Consider the following 20,832-nt stretch of genomic DNA (forward strand, 5'->3'; position numbering starts at 1 on the left):
CCCCAGGAGGGTCCCTGGCCTCTGGCCTGGGTTCATAGCCAGCAGAGCACTTGGCTCTGACCAGGTTGTCACCTGAGAGAGCCTAGGCACCTCCTCTCCAGGGCCTGTATTCCCAGCAGGGCACAGATACCGCTGAAGCCTCTCCTGGCTGGTTGGCCTCTCAGCAGCCACTTTCTGCTTGACTTCCCCATCTCCCAGCCTCACGGGTTAGGATCCGGAAGGTGCCTCAAGGGCAGAGCTATGCACACTTTGGGATCCTGCCCTAGAGCCGTGGCTTCCGTGGCAGCCTTGGGGGCTCCACCACCCCACCACCCTCTGCCAGGAGTAGTCAGGGGCCTGAGACCCAGGGGTGGGAGGCCCTGCCCCCTTTGGCTCACCTGTCCCTTCTTTTCAGGCCCTTGGTCCTTGTCTTGGGGCCCCTGGTGTCTTCAGGCAGCATTCGAACTGCTGTGTGTGCAGACTTCCCAGCTGGTGTCTGCAGGAGGGGCTGTTTGTTGTAAGCACCCTGGTCCTAAGCAGGAGGAAAGTGTTTTTATTTTTTATTTTTTTAATGTTTATTTACTTATTAAAAAAATTCTTTTTAGTGTTTATTTGTTTGTGAGAGAGACAGCCAGCCAGACAGAGTGTGAGCGGGGGAGGGGCAGAGAAAGAGGGAGACACAGAATCTGAAGCAGGCCTCAGGCTCTGAGCTATCATCACAGAGTCCGACGCAGGGCTCGAACTCGTGAACCGTGAAATCACGATCTGAGCTGAAGTCAGACACTTAATTTAACTAGGGCCACCCAGGCGCCCCTAAATGTTCATTTATTTTTGAGAGAGAGGGAGAGACAGAACATGAATGGGGAGAGGCCAGAGGGAGAGGGAGACACAGAACCCGAAGCAGGCTCCAGGCTCCCAGCTGTCAGCACAGAGCCCGACGCGGGGCTCGAACTCACAAACCGTGAGATCATGACCTGAGCCGAAGTTGGACGCTCAGCCGTCTGAGCCACCCAGGCGCCCCAGGAGGAAAGTCTTGTAGCTTCATTTTTACGTGCTGCTCCGTCGCTTGTCTGTCCTGTTTTGAATAGTAGCTGCTCAGTTCTAGTGCTCTACAGGCATCTGTATCGTGGGATGCGGCGCTTTGCTGGGTCTCCAGCGTGGCTGTCCTCCCTCCTCGGGCTCGCCATGTGCTCTTAGCAGAAGCCCCAGGGCTGGGGGTGTGCAGGTGCCTGACCCCCGTGTCACTGCCGCTGGTTCTCCAGTGTGAGTGGAGTCTGGTGCCCTTTGGGGAGCGCCCGTGTTCTGATCTTGCTTCCCCCTCTGCTTGCACACGCTCCTGGTGAGTCCACGGGCCCGGCCACAAGCGCGTGGTAGTAACAGATGGCACATTGGGGCCCTGCGTAGCCTCGGCGTGGGCTCTTCAGAGCCTGGCTCAGCTGAGTCACCTGGGGGCCCCAAGAGCTCTGTCACTCTGTGGTTTGCTCACCAGGTGGGGGTTGGACAGGGATAAATATTGCTTCATATTCTTTACGATGCAGTGGAAACATCCATTAAGAAACATGCTTTATATTTATGTTCAACATCACTGGGGAAAGCCTTGCATTTAGAACGTTCCTTCCAGGACAAGCCAGTCTGCTCCCCAGCGTGGGCAGACTGCTTTCCTTTCTTTAGGCAGGGAGGGTGATAATTGTTTTTTTTTTTCCTGGCAGTGAGTAATAGAGTAAAAAAGAAATTGCAGCTTCTGAAAGGAGGGGGTAATTAGGGGAGAATGGAGCCATGACAAAAGAGTGTTGGCTTGCCCTTCTCAGACCGGTTTGCCACAGGAATGATGGGAGCGCACCCAAGCTCCTTGCCCGGGACACCCCTCCCCCGCCCCCAGTCCAGTCCCTGTCTGTCTGCCACCACTTTGCATGCACCAAAGAGCCACGGCAGCGTGCACACCCACAGTTATCATGCATGTTGCACAGCCACGGCATCTGTCTTCTCAGTTTGTTTCTGATTTTCAGGCATTTTATTTTTTAATTTTTAGCTTTTTAAAGTTTATTTTGAGAAACAGTGCGTGTGTGTGAATGGGGGAGGGGCAGAGAGAGGGAGAGAGAGAATTCCAAGCAGGTTCTGTGCTGTCAGTGCAGAGCCTGATGGGGAGCTCAAACCCATGAACTGTGAGATCGTGACCTGAGCCGAAACCAAGAGTCGGACGCTTAACCGACTGAGCCACCTGGGCGCCCCAAGATTTCATTCTTTTTTTACGGCTGAGTAGTATTCCACTGTGTACCCACTACGTCTTTATCCATTCATCTGTTGACGGACAGTTAGGCTGTTTCCATATCTTGGCTACTGTAGATAATGGTGCAGGTAAGTGTTTATTTTCAGCCTCGTTGAGGTGTAATTGACAAAGTTGTGGGCTACGTGAGGAATACAGCTTGGTGATATTTGTGTTCTTTGTGCAAGGATTCCTGCCATCTAGTGACGAGTACGTCTTCCACTTCCCATTTCTATCCGTTCTTTTCTGAGTGAGAACACTTAAGTTCTACTCTTTTAGAAGATTTCAGTCACCGTGTTTATGAAAAGTAACTACTTTTTAAACAACAAGCACTTGGTAGGTGGGCCATGCTTATCCTGATGCGCTGGATCCTGGTGCGCTAGACTGTATGTTCCCTGGCCCCAAGATTCTGGGCGGGGCTGCGGTGTGGGGACGAGGGTGGTCCTCGAGGGCAGTGTGGGGTAGAGACCTCCTGCCTCAGCCCCTCAGCCTAAATCTCACGTGGACTTGTGCCCTTCCTCCTCACCACAGGTGGACGGCTTGTTCATCATTGGCTGGATGTACCTGCCTCCCCACGACCCTCATGTGGACGACCCCATGCGATTCAAGCCCTTGTTCAGGGTCCACCTGATGGAGAGAAAGTCTGCCACGGTGGAGTGCATGTATGGTCACAGAGGGCCCCACAATGGCCACATCCAGGTGAGCGCCCGGGGCTCCCTTACATACAGTAGCCGAGTGCAGGCATGGGGCTGGGCTCCTCTGTCGCCCCCGGTCCCAGTGGCAGCGGGGGTGCGGTGTTGGCTGAGCTGGCTGTGGGGTTCCCAGCTGCAGGCCCGTGTGCACACAGAGCAGCAGACAGGGGAGGAAGTGGGGGCTCAGCCCCGCCCCTTGGGTGTGTTCCCGATGTGATGGTGCTGTGATGTAGCCCCTCAGAGACTCACTCACTGGGACCTGCCAGGGATTCTGTGTTCGGTCGGAACCGTCCTTTTTGCCATGATTCCTCACCGCTCCCAGGTTTCCTCTTTGAAAGAGTATCAACTTGGAATAAAACACTCTGCTCTCTGATAATGGTCTGGTGAACCGCCACCCCAGTGAGCCCGTGTGAAACAGCAGCCCCTTAGCTGTGCTGTGATGTGTCGCCTTGGAAAAGCCTCCCAGATGCACTGTCCTCTGAGGAGGAGGTGCGCGTCCAGGCAGCCCTGAGCTCCCTTCTTGGGACTGGCCACGATTCGGCAGCTCTTGGGCTTCCGTACGCGTGCGGGGGGTGTCTGTGCCGGAGAGGCTGATCGCGCTGCCCCGGCTGCCTGCCCGGCGTGCCGTGACTGACCCGTTCCCCTCTCCTTTGTCGTGAACCCTCAAGATTGTGAAGAAGGACGAGTTCTCCACCAAGTGCAACCAGACGGACCACCACAGGATGTCTGGCGGGAGGCAGGAGGTGAGCCTGAACCCCTCCGTTCGCGGGTTGATGTCGCCAGCGTGCCCCCTGTGAGAGGGTCGTCTCCCCTGCCCCGTCCGTCGGAAAGGGCACCGCGTGTGCGGGTGCACGGCCACGGGCTTTCGTTACCCGCCACCCCTGAGAACAGGCGGAGCGAAGAGAAGTAGTTTTCTCTGAGCGGCTCCCCTTTGCCCCTTTGGCGAGAGAGTCCAGGTGCTGTTGGAGATTCTTCTCGCGTGTGCGTGCGTGGGGAGACCAGACGGCTTTTCTGGAGCCTCTGTGTTCTCCCGGCAGACGGGCCTCGTGGCTGACATTTCCACGTCATGGCCACACAGAGGGGAGGCCTGTCTCTGAGCTTCACTCGTGAGTTTCTTTGGACTTCCTTTTATTTGCACAAGTAATTTCATATTGCCTTTGAGTTTCTGTGTTCTGAGGATCTAAGTCACACTGCCATTTCAAAACATCCTAAGGAAAACTTGAATTTTTAAAGTGTCGGATGCTCCCCGAACTGATGGTTATTGGTTGGGCCTGCATTTCTCAGTCAGGTTCTGAGTCCGGTCGCTTCCCTGTTAGCCCGAGAAGTGCAGGGAGATTGAACGTACGCGCACACGTACGCGCGTCTTTGTGTAAAGAGTGCACGCACATGCTCACTGGAATCCCTTGAAGGCGGAGGAGGTCCCTGTTTCCTCAGATATGTGGCACGTGATGGAAATGCTCTATTCTTCACAATAGTGTCACCGACGATTGCATGTACGTCGCACGCACAACGCGCAGGTGTTGCTGTAGTTCACGTTTCAGCAGAAGACGTGTTTCCCGAGAGTAGACACTCCTCAGTCGTCGAGACTGTAAAGGGACCGTGCGGTGTGTTTCTGGAAGGACATATGCTGGGGTCGGGAAAAGTTCTTGGCTGCCGCCTTCTGTGTGTGGGCTCGCCAATCGGGAAGTGGAATGGTATCACTTCGATTGTAAAAGCAGTGACACCAGTCCTTTGTGGATGGAAACTAGGAACGAGTGCGTGTGAGGCAGGAGCACGGCCTTGCCGGTCTCCTGGCCCTGGGGTCCTTTTGCGTTTCCCTTGCCGTGACCTCGGCCGAGGCTGAGGTGAGGGGCATGAGCAAGGGCTCCCCGTGGCTCCTTCTCTGAACGTTAGGAAACATCCTTGCTTCTTTTTCTGCTTGATGTTTCTAATTGACTCGTAGCAGCTTATCGTCTGGGGAAATGAATCCTTCAAGGTGTGAGTTGCGAGTCATTTCTTATTCATTATTTTGTGTTTTGGTTTGATTTATAGTGTGTTTTTCTCCAGGAGTTTTTTTAATGTTTATGTGTTTTTAACTTTTATGTAGTCAGAGGCATCTCTCTTTCCCCTGCCCGGCCCATCCGAGAGGATGGGCAGACCGTCCCCCGTGCAGAGCAGAGGGCCGCGCCCTGTCCCCAGGCAGACCGTCCCCAGGCACAGCGGCGGGACCTCAAGGTCCCCAGTGAGCCAGCCTGGCGTTGCTGTGGTGGGAGAGCTTGCCGTCTGGCCCTGTGGTCACTTTGTCCATGTTAGGTGCTCTGCTGTCTGCTGCTTGTCTCTGTCTCCCCTCAGCTGTGTGGGGATGGGGTTCTCCTGTGGATTTGTGTGTCAGCCGGTGATGTCTTCACTTTCTCGTTCAGTCTTTTGGATCCAGAGGATGGCTCCAGGCTCCAGGGAGAGAGGACAGGCCGTGGGGGGGACATCGCCATGTGTCCTGATAGCTCTGAGCACTGAGGCGAAGGGCTGAGCCCCGGACTCTGGCTGCCCTGTGCTCTAATGGCTGACGGTCATTTAAAAATCTGGGCCCTGGGGCGCTTGGGTAGCTCCGTCAGTTGAGCGTCGGCTTCGGCTCGGGTTATGATCTCACAGTTCATGAGTTCGAGCCCTGCATCAGGCTCTGTGCTGACAGCTTGGAGCCTGGAGCCTGCTTCCGATTCTGTGTCTTCCTCTCTCTCTGCCCCTCCCCTGCTTGTGCTGTCTCTCTCTCTCTCTCTCTCTCTCTCAAAAATATTAAATAAACATATGAAAAATAAAATAAAATTCTGGGCCCAGAGGGCACTTCCCAGGGGATTGAGAGCTCCTGGCAGCCAAGAGGGCTAGCAGGGGACCATGGCAGCAAGTGCAGTCTTCCCCGGGGACGCGGGAGTCCTCACGCCCCCAGGGGCCGGCCTGGCACCCTGCTCTCCTTCGTTCTCTGTGGCACCACAAGAGCCCGTGAAGGATGCCGGGCGGCTGGGCTGTCTGAGAAGTGCTGACTCCAGGTGCCCCGTGGGTCTCTGGCTCATACGCTGCAGGTGCCCCGTGGGTCTCTGGCTCATACGCTGCAGGTGCCCCGTGGGTCTCTGGCTCATACACCAAGTCTTGCTCACCAGCCCTTCCGCTTCTCCCACCCAGCTCCAGGCCCGGGGTTTCTGCCCACCGTGTGCACCTCTGAATGCCAAGTTCAGACGCGAGTCAGGCCGCGATGCCCTCAGCCTGCTCCTCATGGCATGCCCCGGGGGACCTGTGCGTGCTCCACAAACCGCAGCCCCTCTCCTGGGTTCTGTGAGCAGGGCAGGCTCCTGGGCCCACGCAGACTTGCCTCCTCTGGCCTCCGTCACTAGATGACAGCCAGGCCCAGCTGCCGTCTTCCCTGCCCACCCTCTGCCTGTCCAGCCCCCAGCCTGAGGTTTCTGGAAATCGGGGCTGCGAGGAGGAGCAGAGATGGGGAAGAGAGGAGGGAGGCAGGATGGGCAGGCCCCACCCCTGAGATGCTGTGGGTGTCCGTCATCCCTCCCGACCAGGCCTCGCTCCTGGCGCTCTGTTGTGTGGAGAGGTTCTCGCCCTACATTCCTGAACGGGACGCGAGATGCTTTTGTTTTGCTTTTTTTTGTCTTTTGTACTTTTTCACCTGAGCATTGAAATGTCACCTTCTGATCATCAAACACGAATTCATTGGAGCCCCACGCAGGGTCAGCCCCTGTGCTTGTCCTGTGTTATCCCTTCATGTTTTCCAAATTGTTTTTTTATGTAATTACAATCTAACTCTATCTAATTTGGGTCTTTTTTTTTTTAAAGCCGTTTAGCTGTTCCAGAAATACTTCCCAGTCTCATTAGAATTGTTTACAAACTTCAGTTTGACCGCAACATCCCATCTGTCACCTGAGGTCTTTGACTCTATGAGTGTGATCCTCTCTCTTGCAGTCGGGCATGGGGTCTGTGCTCAGGTGTTTGTGTTTCCCCACTGCCCTCCTGACCACGTGCTCAAGTGACTTGCTCTCTGAGAGCCTCAGTCCTTACCTGTGAAACGGGGCCATGCAGTTGCCCACAGAACCCACATGAGTTGGAGGGCTGAGTAGGGCACAGCATGTGAAAGTCTTAGCACCAGGCCTGGCCACGGCCGCCTGGGAGAGACGCCAGGCTTCTTCCTGGAACTGAACTGCCTGAACTCTGTGCAAAAACCTTACCTGGTTTTTGGACCATACACTTGTGGGATTGCCAGGTAAAAGGCCCTGAAGATGTTCCAGATTCTTGTTATGTGTCGTCTGTTTGCTGGTTCATGTTCACAACCCACCAGGGCGGGTAAGCCCCCTGCTTCCTGTGCTCCTCCCGTCCTTGACGGTGGCCCTGGTGGAAGCAAGGCCAGGGAGCACGTGGACTTTGGATGAGGTCTGATTCTGCCACCTACTCCTGGTGACATAGGAAGGGTTTCCGAAGGCCCACACCTCTGTAGGATGGGGAAGACGCTAGCACCTGTCTCTCGGGCTGCTGTGAAGATGAACACGATGGTTATATGGCGCCAGCACGTGGTGAGCAAGCTCTGGGAAATATTGTTCTTGTCTTCTGTGTTCTGGGCTCCTATGTTTTCCTTGTGCATGCACCTCTCATGAGATAATTGCATAATAAACATATTTCAAAGGCCTTTGTTCTGAGTAATTGGGCCTGGTTGCTATTTCTAATGACTCTGACCTTTTCATGCAAAGTAAATAAGATTACGACTCCTCACAAGCCATCTTCCGTGGTATTTAGTTCAAGTCCGATTATTCACCATGGTAACATCAAAGTCCTTGCTCATTTATACTTCAATTCCATTTTTATCTGTTGCTTATGGGTTTGAGTTTTTGAGGGCCTTTCCTCCATGAGCTCAGCCATTTGAGTGGAAGCTTTTGACTTTGGTAAAGTATATAATTTGTCAAGTGTTTTTCTTTTCCCCCCATATTTATTTATATTTGAGAGTAAGAGAGAGAGCGAGACAGTGTGTGAGTAGGGGGAGGGGCAGAAAGAGGGGGACACAGACTCCCAAGCAGACTCAAGCCTCTGAACTGTCAGCACAGAGCCCGATGTGGGGCTCAAACCCACAAGCTGTGAGATCTTGACCTGAGCCAAAGTTGGATGCCCAACCAACTGAGCCACCCAGGTGCCCCAGTTTTCTTTTTTTTAAATGTTTATTTATTTTGAGAGAAGAGAAAATGAGTGGGGGAGGGGCAGAAAGAGAGGGGGACAGAGGGTTCGAAGCAGTCTCAGCACTGACAGCAGTGATCCTGGTGTGGGGCTTGAACTCACAAACTGTGAGATCATGAGCCGGAGTTGGACTCTTAAGTGACTGAGTCAACCAGGCGCCCTGGGACAGGCAGTGTTTATTAAGATACAGAAAAATAACCGTAAAAGAAAAACCTTCACAAATTAGGGGCACCTGGGTGGCTCAGCCGGTTATGTGTCCAACTTCGGCTCAGGTCATGATCTTGAGGTTCGTGTGTTCAAGCCCTGCTTCGGACTCTGCATTGAAGGCTCAGAGTCTGGAGCCTGCTTCAGATTCTGTATCTCCTTCTCTCTCTCTCTGCCCCTCCCCCGCTTGTGTGCACGTGTGCGCATGCTCTCTTTCACTCAAACACAAACTTAAAAAAACAAAAAACATTGCCTATCCCTAAGTTACAAAGATTCTTGCTCTTTTCAGAAACATGATAGCTTCATGCTATGTTTGGGTCTGTGGCCCATCCAGCATTATTTCTTGTGTGTGGTGTGAGGCCGGGATCGTGGTTCCTTTTCTCCACATGGCTGTCCAGTTGTTTGAGCATCATTTGTGAAAGAGACTTTTTTTTCATATTGTGTGGCTTGGACATATTTGTCAAAAATCAGCTGACGAGCTAAATGGGTCTGTTTCTGGGCTCTCCGTTTCATTTCATCGATGTTTTTGTCAGTCCCGATGCTCTTACCACCATCTTGATCACTGTGGTTTTCTCTTTAAGTCATAATGTGAGCTGGTGGAGGTCCTCCAACTTTGTTGTTTTGAAAGATGGCTTTGGATGTTGTAGGTTCTTTTCATTTCCATATGAATTTCAGAATTGGCTTGTCATTTTCTACAGAAATCCTGGTGGGACTGTGACTGTCATGGCGCTGAGTCTACAGATGGATTCGGAGAGAATTGCTGGCTTGGTCTGAGTCCTCCCGGCTGCAGGCACCCCTGTCATGGAGGCTCATTCGCACCCTCTCGGTGCTGTGGTTGTCGGAGCAGGGGCCACACACGTGTTTCCTAACATGTGATCCCAGGTCTTGTGTTGTTTGAGGCTGCTGCAAATAGGATGTAAAAGTTCGTTTTCCAGTTTTGTGCTCCTGATATAGATACTTCCAGTTGATTTGTATATACTGAGCTTGTGGTTTAGTAGCCGTGTGCTTCAGTCACTGTGGCTCGAGGTTAGGCAGTGATGTGTTAAAGCAACTGACGGATTATAGCTCTTCTGTATTTTGTTGTTGTTGTTGTTGTTGTTAAATCTCTCTTGCTTCTGTTTGTAAAGCTAATTTTAGACGGTCATTAAAAATGCTACATTGAGTTCAGAACTCAGAGCTGGGGATTAGGTTAAATACACACCATGAAGTTATTAAGCACTAAATATCCTTCACATGGTTTGATTCCACAATGAATTACTGAGTTTTGAGGACACATGTTTATAGAACCTCCCTTCTTGCAAATAAACTTTTTGAACGTATAACGTAGCTATGAAGGCACCTCCATTCTCCTCCGGCCACACCTATCTTGTTCTTCATCGGCAGCTGGTGAAAGCAGCTCGAGCCAGTGTGACCAGCACGGGGTTTAGCGACAAGAGTCCTGCAGCCCAGAAGCCTGAGGACTAGGCTTGGGTTAGACACCATATCCCATGGCGGCCACGGAAGCGAGGCTTATGTGGCTGCTGCCTGGGAGCTCCAGACGTGGGCTGTGGCCCCAGCCTTGCCTGAAGGGACCCCACGGTCCCTCTTGTTTCCTGAAGTTTGGGAAAGTGGGGGCCAGAGCCCCTTACTTTTCATTGGTGACTCACCCCCCAGGAGGGAGGCCCGGTCCCGGGAGACCACAGTATGGCAGCCCCTATCTCTGGCCAGCCGAATCTCCATCCCATCCACCCCAGTGGGACTGTGGTGCAGGCATGCCCAAGCTGTAAGATGCTGCATGTATCCGCTCAGTGCCACAGGGAATGGCCTTACGTGTGAGTCATGGTGATTTTCATGATTGTGTTCTCTTGGAAGGAATTCCGCACGTGGCTGAGGGAAGAATGGGGGCGGACACTGGAGGACATTTTCCACGAGCACATGCAGGAGCTCATCCTGATGAAGTTTATCTACACTAGTCAGTACGAGTAAGTGCATCCTCCTCTGTGGGCATTGTGAGCACAGCCCTGCTGTGTGGGTACTGGGTACAGTCCCTCTCTGTGGGTACTGAGCGCGGTCCCTTTCCGTGGGCACTGTGAGCGCATCCTTGCTCTGTGGGTACGGGGTACAGTCCCTCTCTCTGGGTACTGAGTGCAGTCCCCTTCTGTGGGTACTGGGTACAGTCCCTCTCTGTGGGTACAGAGTGCAGTCCCCTTCTGTGGGTACTGAGCTTAATCCCTCTCTGTGGGTACTGTGAGTACAGCCCTGCTCTGTGGGTACTGAGCACAGTCCCTCTGTGGGTACTGAATGCAGTCCCCCTCTGTGGGTACTAAGCACAGTCCCTCTCCGTGGGTACCGAGTGCACCCCTGCTCTGTGGGTACTGAGCACACTCTGTCCCTGTGCACACTGAGTGCAGCTCCCTTTGTGGGTACTGTGAGCCTAGTCCCCCTTCACAGTTACTGAGCGCAGCTCCCTCTGTGGGTGGTGTGAATACAGACCCTCTCTTGGTAGGTACTGTGAGCATAGTCTCTCCCAGAGTACTGTGAGTACAGTTTCTATCCTCCCCACTGTGCCTTACCTTGGTGTCTGTTTTGTGTCTGCTTTGTCGCCAGCATCCAGCAGCGGCGTGCTCTGACAAGCCTGGCCCGTGTGCCAAAGCCTCAGGGCGTTTCCCCACGTCTGCTGGGGGAGGCCTCCGCCTCTCTTAGCTGCTCTCCTTGCCTTGGCCTCTGCCCCTGGGCCTTGTCCCCGGGTCCCACGTAAACAACCCCTGGTGCAGCGAACGCCCCCTCCGCAGTCTCGGGTCGGCATCCTGTGCCGGGATGACAGAGCAGGAGTGGCATCCCCTCCCCCTCTGCAGAGAGCTCTACCCGCCGCAGCTGCCCTGCGGTGCCCGGTAGAGCGTAAGCCCTGGTAGAATCCGATGAGGTGTGACGTGTGCCCTGCGTGTGTTTTGAGGGGGCGACGACTGTGGCTCAGTAACGCGGCGTGCCTCCTGCCCCCCGCTGGCCTGGGAGGACCCTAACCGGGCTGTACCGGGCCGCCCTGCCCTGCCGGCCCTCCGTCACCAGGCAGGGAGGTGCGTGAGCTCTGTACTCTGCCTCCCTGTCCCCCCACCCGAGCTGCTCTCAAGCCACCTGTTCCCCCCACAGCAACTGCCTGACGTACCGCCGCATCTACCTCCCGCCCAGCCACCCGGACGACCTCATCAGACCCGGCCTCTTCAAAGGCACCTATGGCAGCCACGGCCTAGAGATCGTCATGCTCAGCTTCCACGGGAAGCGGGCCAGGGGCACGAAGATCACGGTGAGTCTGGTGCCACCCTGGCTACTCACAGTGGGCCCTGGAGCCGTGGCTTTGCCGGGGATGCAGGTTGTCAGGCCTAGCCAGACCCACTGATGCAGGATTTGCATTTCACAAGACCTCTAGGGGATCGGGAGCGTTTCTCAGGTGGCCTTACCCCATGGCACCCAGTCCTGGCCACACGCCAGAGTCCCTGGAGATGTTGAGAAAACACTGATGTCGGGCCCTAGAGACTCTGATCCATGGAGGGCGACCTGGGTGCGTGGCTCCAGGAGTTCCCCAGGTGACGGTAGGGTGCTGCCACATCGGAGCCCCCTGCGTTATTACACGGGCTCCCACTGCCCGTCCTGACCTCAGCAGCTGGTGCACACAGTCGGAGGATTGTTGAGCTGAAGGTGGCGGGGGGCGGGTCTTAAACAAATCAGCCCTCTGTCCCTGCCTCATCGACACCGGTCACACCGTGCTCACCTGTCATTTGCATAGCCAGGGCGCCTTTCTGGCAGGTGCACCGAAGCGTCCCGGGGAGGAATGCCTCTTCCTAGTTCTCACAAAGCCTTCTTCTTGAATCCTGGTTGGCCAGGGCCCCTGTGCTCTGGGAAGGCTCCTTGTGAGCAGAGCGCAGCCCTGGGGTCTCGTGCGGAGCTGCAGGGCCTGGAGGAGCTCCTGGGTTCAGGCTCAGGAGCGTTTGCGTCCCGGGCAGGGATCTGGGCTGGCGCTCAGGCCAGGAGGGTCTGTGCACTTCTCTAAGCCCCAGTTTTTTTTATCTTATCTTATTTTCTTCTATTTAGAGAGGGAGATGGTCAGAGGCAGAGAAAGGAGACTCTTAAGCAGGCTCCACTCTGAGCATGGTGCCCAATGTGGGGCTTGATCTCACGACCGTGAGATTGTGACTCGAGCAGAAATCAAGAGACGCTTAACCAACTGAGCCACCCAGGTGCCCCATCTAAGCCCCAGTCTTAGCCCCTCCAGACTGGGAAGGTTTTTACACCTGGAGGTCTCAAGCACACATGAGCCACTGTGCCAGGGGCCTGTGCACCTCACAAGGTCACTCGGATGCTGTCAGGTCCGTGTTTTCAAAGACCCCTTCACAGATGGGTTGCCTGCCGTAGGCACTTAGTTTTTACGGGCATCTAAGACGTTCTTACTTTGTAAGGAGTTGCTGCTAAGTCAGTGGGAATGCTGGAGTGAGCTCCTTTGGCCAGAGGTGTGCTGTGTTCTGAGCTGGAAACCGTGCAGCATGTCTGTGCCGGTCTCTGAGCCCCGCTGACGGCCGCCCGCTCGCTCCTCAGGGTGACCCCAACATCCCTGCGGGGCAGCAGACGGTGGAGATCGACCTCATGCACCGCATCCAGCTGCCCGACGTGGAGAGCCTCCGCAGCTTCAACGAGCTGTCCCGCATCGTCCTGGAGGTTCGGGAGCAGGTGCGCCAGGAGCAGCAGCAGCAGGAGGACGGGGCCGAGGACGGCGAGGGCCGCGCCCCGCAGAGCCCCCGCGAGCCCCAGCGGGGCCCTGCCCAGCCCAGCGTGGAGCTGCCTGCCGAGAAGGGCGGGGGGCCTGTGGACGGAGAGGCCGCGGCCGCAGCGGCGCCTGTACCCGAGCAGCCGGCCCAGTCCGGGCAGGGGCAGCCGTTCGTGTTGCCTGTGGGCGTGAGCTCGCGGAACGAGGACTACCCCCGCACCTGCAGGATGTGGTAAGGATGCCAGGGTGGCCGCGACAGGCCTTCCGGAGAGCCCCCCTGCCCAGACAGCGTGGACTCGGGCTGTGGGGCCAGCGCAGGGCTCGCTGCATTGGGCGGGGAACTCTCTCTGGGTTCCAGCTCGGGCCCGAGTGGGCAGCGTCCTTCCCTGGGCTGCACGGCCACATCTCAGACTTCGGGGGCTCCTGAGCTCTCACCCCTGGGGAGCCTCAAAGGGGGCTTATTAGAACCGCCGGGCGTGAGGCCTCCTCTCAGATGCCTGCCATTGCACAGTCAGGGGAAGGGTAGACAGCTGAGTCTACCGGCGGTGGCGAAGGTAGCCGGTGAGGAGGGGGCCCTCCCAACCTGTGTCCCTAGAAGCCGGCTTGAGTTCACCTGGTGTCCTTGCCGGTGAGGCCTGTTGGGGGTCTCCCTCCGTCTCCTGCTGGACATACTCCAGCGTCAGTCCTTCATTTCTTCCTGTGGATTCCCTCCCAACTCAGAAAGCATGTGTAAAGGACTGGTGGTGCACTGTCCTCCCCACAGAGGCTGGGAGGTTCCCTGACGCAGGGCCGGCCTCCTGCCCCTTGACTCATGTTCTTAGGGTTTTGTCTCAGGCCTCTCCCTTCATCTGCCCCGGACCCAGCCCTGGAGGACACATGAGGAGACCCTCGCCCCAGCCCTAACCTCCAGGGCTGCTGGAGCTGAGATGACCTAAAAGGAAAGCCTCGGGTCCTCAGTCACATTGGCCGCATCCCCAGCCGGCAGCCACGGGTGTGTTGGGCTCTGCAGGTCTAGAATGTTCCATCATTGCAGGAAGTTCTCCTGGACCGTCGCCCTAGGGGACGTGTTGAGGGAATGACCCGTCTCGTGGCATCATAGCCGCTTGGCTTCCACGTGTGTCCAGTTATGTGCAGAGGTCTGTTGCCTTGACCCCTGGGCCCTGTGACTGGCACTTCACATGCCCACTAGAGTGTGGGCAGGGCACTGAGCTCCCCGAGGAGGACTGAGGTGTCTGCATGGGCTGGGCGGCTAAATTGGTTCTGAGCGCCCGGTGCCCCACCTGCAAGCAATTCTCCATGATGCCAGCCGGTGTCTGCCACTCGACTGGGTCCTGACACTGTGCACCCAGGATGATGTCAGACCCTGCATGACTGCCCTGCCCCCTCAGCCGCCTGTTACCAGTCCAGTTTGTCTCCGTGCTTCCGACCAGCCAGCTGTAGGTCGGGGATTCCGCGACCCCCTCCTCATGTTCAATGAATGTGCTGGGGCGGCTCACGGAAGTCAGAGAAACACTACATTCACCATCTTGCTGAAGGCGGTGACAAAGGACATAGATGGACAGCCACACGACGAGATGCGTGGGACCCTGACCCTCCCTGGGACTGGGGTGGACGTGTTCCCCCACCTGGGAGCTCCCTGAACCCCATACTGTGGGTTGTTCTGGAGGTTTCCTCCCGTAGGCCTGGTCGGTCATTAGCTCCGTTTGTAGCCCTCTCCCCTCTCTGGGGGATCGCGGAGCAGCGGAGGATTCCAGGCTTCTGATCCACCTGCCATCCGGGAGCCACCTGAGTCACCTCCTGGTGTTCTTATCCCCTCGGAATTTACGTGGGTTTCAGGAGCCCAGCTCCAGGAACCTGAGCAGAGATCAGCGTGTGTTCTGTTGTCTCCCACTGGGAAAATCAATTCCATTTCTTCATGCTGCTCAGTTGTCACCAAAGTGGCTGAATTTGGGTTTTCCTGGAGGAGGCATGCAAATCGCGTTCCGGTAGGATTTCAACTGATGTGAATTTATCAAAGGTCCTGAAATAGGGCTCTGCTGTCCTTAGGAAATGGAAAGCTCGTAGTGTTTTGTGGCTCAGCCGTGGCTCCCCAGGGCGCTCTGAGGCCAGCCCTGCGGTGGACACGCAGGACCTGCTGAATATTGGGCTCTGTGACCTGGGAGGGGCGTGCTGCGGTCCCTCCTGTTCGGTTCTTGTGTCTGCGAGGCCTTGCCGCCGCACCAATTCAGGACCTGGCCTCCCTGTGGCCTCTGGTGCTGCTTTCCCATGTGAGGTTTTCCCCAAACACCCTCCTGTGCACACCCTCAGGCACTGCTCTCCTCTCCCGCCCAGGGGAGCCTTGGTGTGGTGGCTGGAGGTGGGGGTCCCAGGAGATGGGCCCAGCCCCCATCCCTATTACCTATCTGTAGGATCCCCAAATTCTTGGCAAGAAAGATGTAAACGTAGCTTAGTCTGACCCTGGTCTTGAAACTTGAAACTTGGCCTTATGGAAATCCGGAAGTTCTGCCTGCTGGGTTCGTGACAGTAAGTCTTTATTGATTGTATTTGAGTCGTTGACGTGCTAACATAAGCATCCCTGGAATTAAGGCTGGTTACCTGGGCCAGCTTTGTGAAGGTGTCCTTTGGGATAGCGGTACGTGGTTGGGGCTGCTGGAGACCCTTCTTCCTTTAGCCGGGTGAGCCCAACCGTCGGCCCGTGGTTTGGTGCATTGGGCAGTTAGGGTTGCTAGGTGATCCGGGCAAGACGGGCTCTCGTGGGCCTTGAGGCCTGCGGCTTTCTGCTGGCGGGAGGAGGGGCTGGCAGGGGCGCGGGGGGCGGGCGTTGCAACAGCCCAGGTGGACAGGGCGGGACTGGGGCCTGGTGCACTCCTTCTGGGTCCCTCTCATTCCCTCCCCATGCACTTTTCCTCTTGTCTTTGTTCAGTTTTTACGGCACGGGCCTCATCGCCGGCCACGGCTTCACCAGCCCTGAGCGCACTCCTGGAGTCTTTATCCTGTTCGACGAGGACCGCTTCGGGTTCATCTGGCTGGAGCTGAAATCCTTCAGCCTGTACAGCAGGGTGCGGGCCACCTTCCGGAACGCAGAGGCGCCGTCCCCACAGGCTTTCGAGGAGATGCTGAAGAACATCCAGTCCCTGACCTCCTGACGGGCCACTTCCTGTGGGGCGGCTCCCGGGGCCCCGGACCCTGCCGCCCAGGACAGGAAGCAGCATGCACTTTGGAGATTTGGCCTTCGACCAGAACACCCACCTCGTAGGAGTCTCGGCCCAGCCACCCCAAAACTCTGTACAGAGTGTGCGACGTATGCCTGTGTCCTCATCAGTAGCTCATGGGAAGGCTGACTGAGCTTGTCTCACAGAAAGAATGACCCAGGACAGAACTGATGGAGAGGGCTGGCTGCACAGTTTTGTGAACGACTCAGCTGGAGAAACTGGGTTTGTCCTTGGCCTGCTGAACGTTTTTTGGGTCAGGCAGAGCGACCCTGGGGGCTAACGATCGGGATCATGTGTGAGGCGAGTGACCGTGGCTGCGGTCTGGCAAGGGTCTGGGGCGAGGGCCTCTGTGAGGTGAGCGTTTTACAGCCTGGGTGGGGCACAGGGTGTGCAGTGAGGGAGCTCCAGGGGGTCGGGTGTATCAGGCCAGGACCCTGGACTGAATTCCTGTGTCTTTACTAACCTGCTAGGATTTTGGACAGAAGCATTTCACCTCTGATTGGCTTGTGAATCAGCGCAGTGGGGTTAGTGATACGGGTCAGTAGGAAACGTCATGGTGGGCCTTTGGGCAGCTTGGAGGCCCTGGCCTCTCTCCAGTTTTAGAATCAAGACCTTTGCTGCAGCCAATTCGAGGCAGGGCATTTGTTTGCACACCCCCCCCCCCCCATCCACCTCCTGCACATGCTCTGGTGTCAGAACCCTGAGCTGAGCCACTTGTCCCAGAACCTTCTTCAGAATTCTGCAGGGCCACATCTGAACCAGCCCTGCCTTTTCCCATTTGCTTAGTATACACAGGTGCTGTTCTCGGAAGTGTTAAAGCAGCAGAGTGGTTGCACAAGATGACTTTGGAGCCCCTTTGTGGGTAACAGGGCAGCTTTCTAGAAAAGTCACCCCATACGTGTGGAATGCACTTTGGAGACCAGGGCATCTCGGGATCCTCCAGTGTGGAGACCCTGATCATGGACGCTTCTGCCGGTGGTGTGCCCGTGTCCCATGGACACCTGCGTTTGGGGACCCACTGTTGTAAGGTCTCTGCTGATCTTAGTGTCTCCTGAAGAACAGAGCCCTGAATGCACGTAGACCCCCAAGAATTAGCTCCTGCTCCGCCTCCAGCCTGCAGAGAGCTGTCACCATGCTCCCCTTCCATGGCAGGCGCTCCACCGGGGCGGGGGGCAAACTTCGTCCCCCTGTCTGTGGCTCGTCCCTGCTGGGTGGACTGTGCTGAGCCCTTGTGCTGGGGGCAAGGGACCCCAGGGAAGGGGGCAGCTTTGTGGTGCCTTCATGTAGAGACCAACCTGAGATGTCCCATGAAACATGTCCTGTTTTCCTGACGAATTTCTCCCTGACTGGCCTTGTTTTTTTTTTTTTTTTTAAATAAAAATCCCTATTGCTGTAGCTTCAGTACATTTGGCAACTTTGAACTTCCTTTGCTTCCCAGAATCATAGAATTGATAAGCTCTGGGGCACGGCCCCTAAAAGGCAGACTTTCTAGGAGGTTCTGTCCAGACTCTGACGCGGGAAGGAGGCAAGTGGAGAAGGCGGGGGGGTCCCTCCTGGCCGGCTGTCGGAGATGCCGAGCTCGCCCCTCACATGCTTCTGGTAGGACCTGGAGTCAGGCTGAGGCGTGGTCTGTGTTCGTGTCTTCCGCAGGACCAAGCAAGCCTCCAAGCGTTCCCATCCCTGCCCCTTGTGGCTGCTCCCGCATGGCAGTCACCACGTCCGCGAAGCCTCGGGCAGGACGGGGCAAGGCCCACTGGGTGTGTGGCCGCTGTGTGTCCCACTTTTCCCGAGCCTGGGGCTCGCTCAGAGGCTCATTCTGAGGCTTTTCCACCTGGGCCTCCCCTCATCCTTGAAACCCATTTGGATCGAAGATGAATCTTTCTGATGAAAAACCAGTCTCAAACCCAGACTGTGGGACCTGCCTCTGGAGCGTGGGCCTTTTTACGTGGTTTCCACTGGCAGTGGCTGTTGGCTACATTCGCACCGTCCCGTCTCTGGTGTCAGATGGGGGCCTGTGGGGCCGAAGGGTGGGCAGCGGCCTGGGTAATGCCAGGCGGGGTCCGTGGTGGTGGACGGTGAGAGTGTGTCACCTGCGCAGCCGGGGGCCCAGAGTACGTGTTGTTTCCCACTTGGCGTATCCGTGGCCGGTTCTGGTTTCCAGTTTGTAGGTGAGTGTGCAGGGTCCGTGCAAACCAGTCCCAGCAGGCGCCCCTTCCGGCAGAGTGCGCACCCCACTCGTCAGGGCGGCTTGCAGCCTGTTAATTTGTTGCAGGTGAGGATTCAACAAGGCTGAAGTTGTGGTTGGAAGCCTAAAGGCAGCTGGGGTTTTGATAAAGCAGGTCCCAAAAAGGAACCTGAATGGCCCAATTTAGGGGCTGTCTACGCCCTTGTGGAGCTTGACTGGGGGAAGGTGGCAGGTGGATCCGGGTTGGTCTTTGGACGTTTTCCCCCGGTTGATGTCACCTTTACTCGCCACCGAGCTGCCGTGACACCGGGGACGTCTGTTGTGCTTTATGGCGGCAGGAGCCTCAGGTGTGTCTGTGCACACCTGGGCATGTGCTGTTCTGGACTTGACCCGGGAGCACGTGATTGGAGGTTTCAGATGTGAGTCTTTGGATTCCTCTGTGTTGGGGCTGAAGGCTCCTTGCATAAGGCTGCTGCAAATGGCCTTGATATCTTGCCCGTGCGAATCGGGCCTGGCGGTCTCTCTGGTTACGCTGGCCCGCCCAGCTTAGACCTGCAGTGTCTGCTGCTGGGGAGCAGGTTTGGAGGCCTGGTGTGGTGGGAGTTCCAGAATCCTCCCTCCCACGGTCCAGACGGGGCCTCGCTTCCTGGCCTCACCCCTCGGTCCCTCTGTCTGGGCAGCTGGCTCCCTGTGGCTGTTGCTCAGGGTCACAGCCACCCGCCGTTCCCTCCTTCCCTCCCTCCCCTCTCGTCCTGATCCAGGCGGCTTGGGTGGGTGCCTGTACCCCCGGCGTTCCTTCTGGCCAAGGCGGAGGGCGGGAGGGCTGCCACGGTGGCCTATGGTTAGGAGCAGGCCAGGCCTGCGTTCCCACTTCATGTGGAACAGACTTCGAGCCGGAGCCGCCATGGCAGACTTCCTCTTTCCCTGAGAACCTGGCGTGGTTTACTGCTGGGGCCCAGTCGGGCAAGGCCCCTCCGTCAGCCAGCTGATCCGCTGTGCTCGACAGCTGCCATGTTCGGGGCTGGATTTCTATCTGCGGGCTGTCCGGGTGTCTCGCCCTGCTGAGGTGTGGTCACCTTGTAGTGCTCGTGAGCGGTGATGCAGAAGAACCTGTCCAGTCCCTTTACTTGGCCAACTCAGTCACGGGATTCCTGGTATTTCTGAGCCCCTCGTGCCCACGGTGTCTGCTGTGTTGAGGACGAGCGCCCCGTGTAGACTCAGTGCTTTGAGGAGGTTGTCCTGCAGTGTGAGAACCTTTCACCCCGTCTTCTGCCTTCGTGCTCCAAGTGCTAGGAATGCTTATGGGAATGTTCTCGTGCAGCCCTCCCTGGCTTGAGGCTAGCGTGCCCCAGTCTGTGGCCAATCCCAGTGCTAACATACGCTGACGTCCCTGTCTTTATGTTTGGGAGATCCGGAATGTCACCTGGCTACACGTTCTCAGAAGCATTGAGTGAGTAGAGAAAGCCATGACGTTGTTGGTTTGCCTGAAGCTGTGCACAGGGACGAGACAGTGCCAAAGTACCAAGTGATCGGTGGCGTGGGCGACCAGCGGCAGCACCGAGGCTTGGTCCTTTGTGTGCTCACAGGGAAACCAACCAAACCTAGGAAGGGCTCCGAACCCGTGCTTTTTTAGTCTGATTTTACTTTTGGTTGTTATTTGAGATCACATAGCCTACTTGGAGAAGAAGCACATTTATGCTGCTTGATCTTGAAGTCCCACGCCCTGACAGCCACAGGTGAGGTGTGGGGAGTCGCTGTCCCCCCCAGGCATCTGCTCTGGTGTAGGGTGGGCTGGAGCAGGGGCCATGTAGGGCCACGCCCCGAGGAGCCACTGCTGTGAGCCTGCGCCCAGCGTTGTCACCGGATGGGACCTTGTGGGGCTGTTTCTCCATAAACCAGTTTTTGAAACCTTGTTGTGTGCTTTGTAATTGTTTCTTTTGGGATGTGATCCAGAGCCATAAACAATATGAGGTGGGGGGCTGACAGCCAAAGAAGGGGGCTGGATCCTGGCGGGGTTGGGGGGGCCCTCTGGGAGCCTCTCACATCAGGACTTGACTGAGTTTTGGTTTCTCTGTCGTGGAATGAAGCGGTAAGTGATCCCTTGGAACTCAGACCACGGTAGGTCTCTGGATCCCTCTTGACCTTGGCTTGATATATGGCCCCATCCCCGAGCGGTGGCCCAGAAGGAGTGGGAGCCACTGTGGGATTTTCTTAGACTAAATTCAAAAAGAGTTTGCTTTTTCTGAGAACAGGATAAGATTGGCTGAATAGAAGAGGGCTGGGGCTATGCTCTGTGGTGGGCACACAGCTGAGGATCTCATTTTCGGGTTTGTTTTTTTTCTGTTTGTGAAAGTTATCTTGTG

At 56.3% G+C, this 20,832-nt stretch overlaps 1 protein-coding gene across 3 annotated transcripts in view; it reads left to right on the plus strand.

Moving 5' to 3' along the window:
- The window catches only part of FBXO31 (F-box protein 31), a 45,335-nt gene extending 24,954 nt beyond the window's left edge, over positions 1-20,381 (plus strand). For 2 of the 3 annotated variants that reach the window (XM_027076362.2, XM_027076363.2), the window contains 6 exons: positions 2,774-2,941; positions 3,603-3,677; positions 10,189-10,298; positions 11,464-11,617; positions 12,904-13,304; positions 15,996-20,381. In XM_027076362.2, the coding sequence (XP_026932163.1) occupies positions 2,774-2,941; positions 3,603-3,677; positions 10,189-10,298; positions 11,464-11,617; positions 12,904-13,304; positions 15,996-16,218 (1,131 nt within the window). In that variant the 3' untranslated portion in view covers positions 16,219-20,381. Of the gene's footprint in view, positions 1-1,683; positions 2,579-2,773; positions 2,942-3,602; positions 3,678-10,188; positions 10,299-11,463; positions 11,618-12,903; positions 13,305-15,995 lie in introns of those variants that run through there. The other variant, XM_053211159.1, reaches the window with a different exon arrangement.
- Positions 20,382-20,832: the final 451 nt, after the last annotated feature.

The sequence above is a fragment of the Acinonyx jubatus genome, chromosome E2 (genome assembly GCF_027475565.1).
Source record: "Acinonyx jubatus isolate Ajub_Pintada_27869175 chromosome E2, VMU_Ajub_asm_v1.0, whole genome shotgun sequence".
Lineage (NCBI taxonomy): Eukaryota > Metazoa > Chordata > Mammalia > Carnivora > Felidae > Acinonyx > Acinonyx jubatus.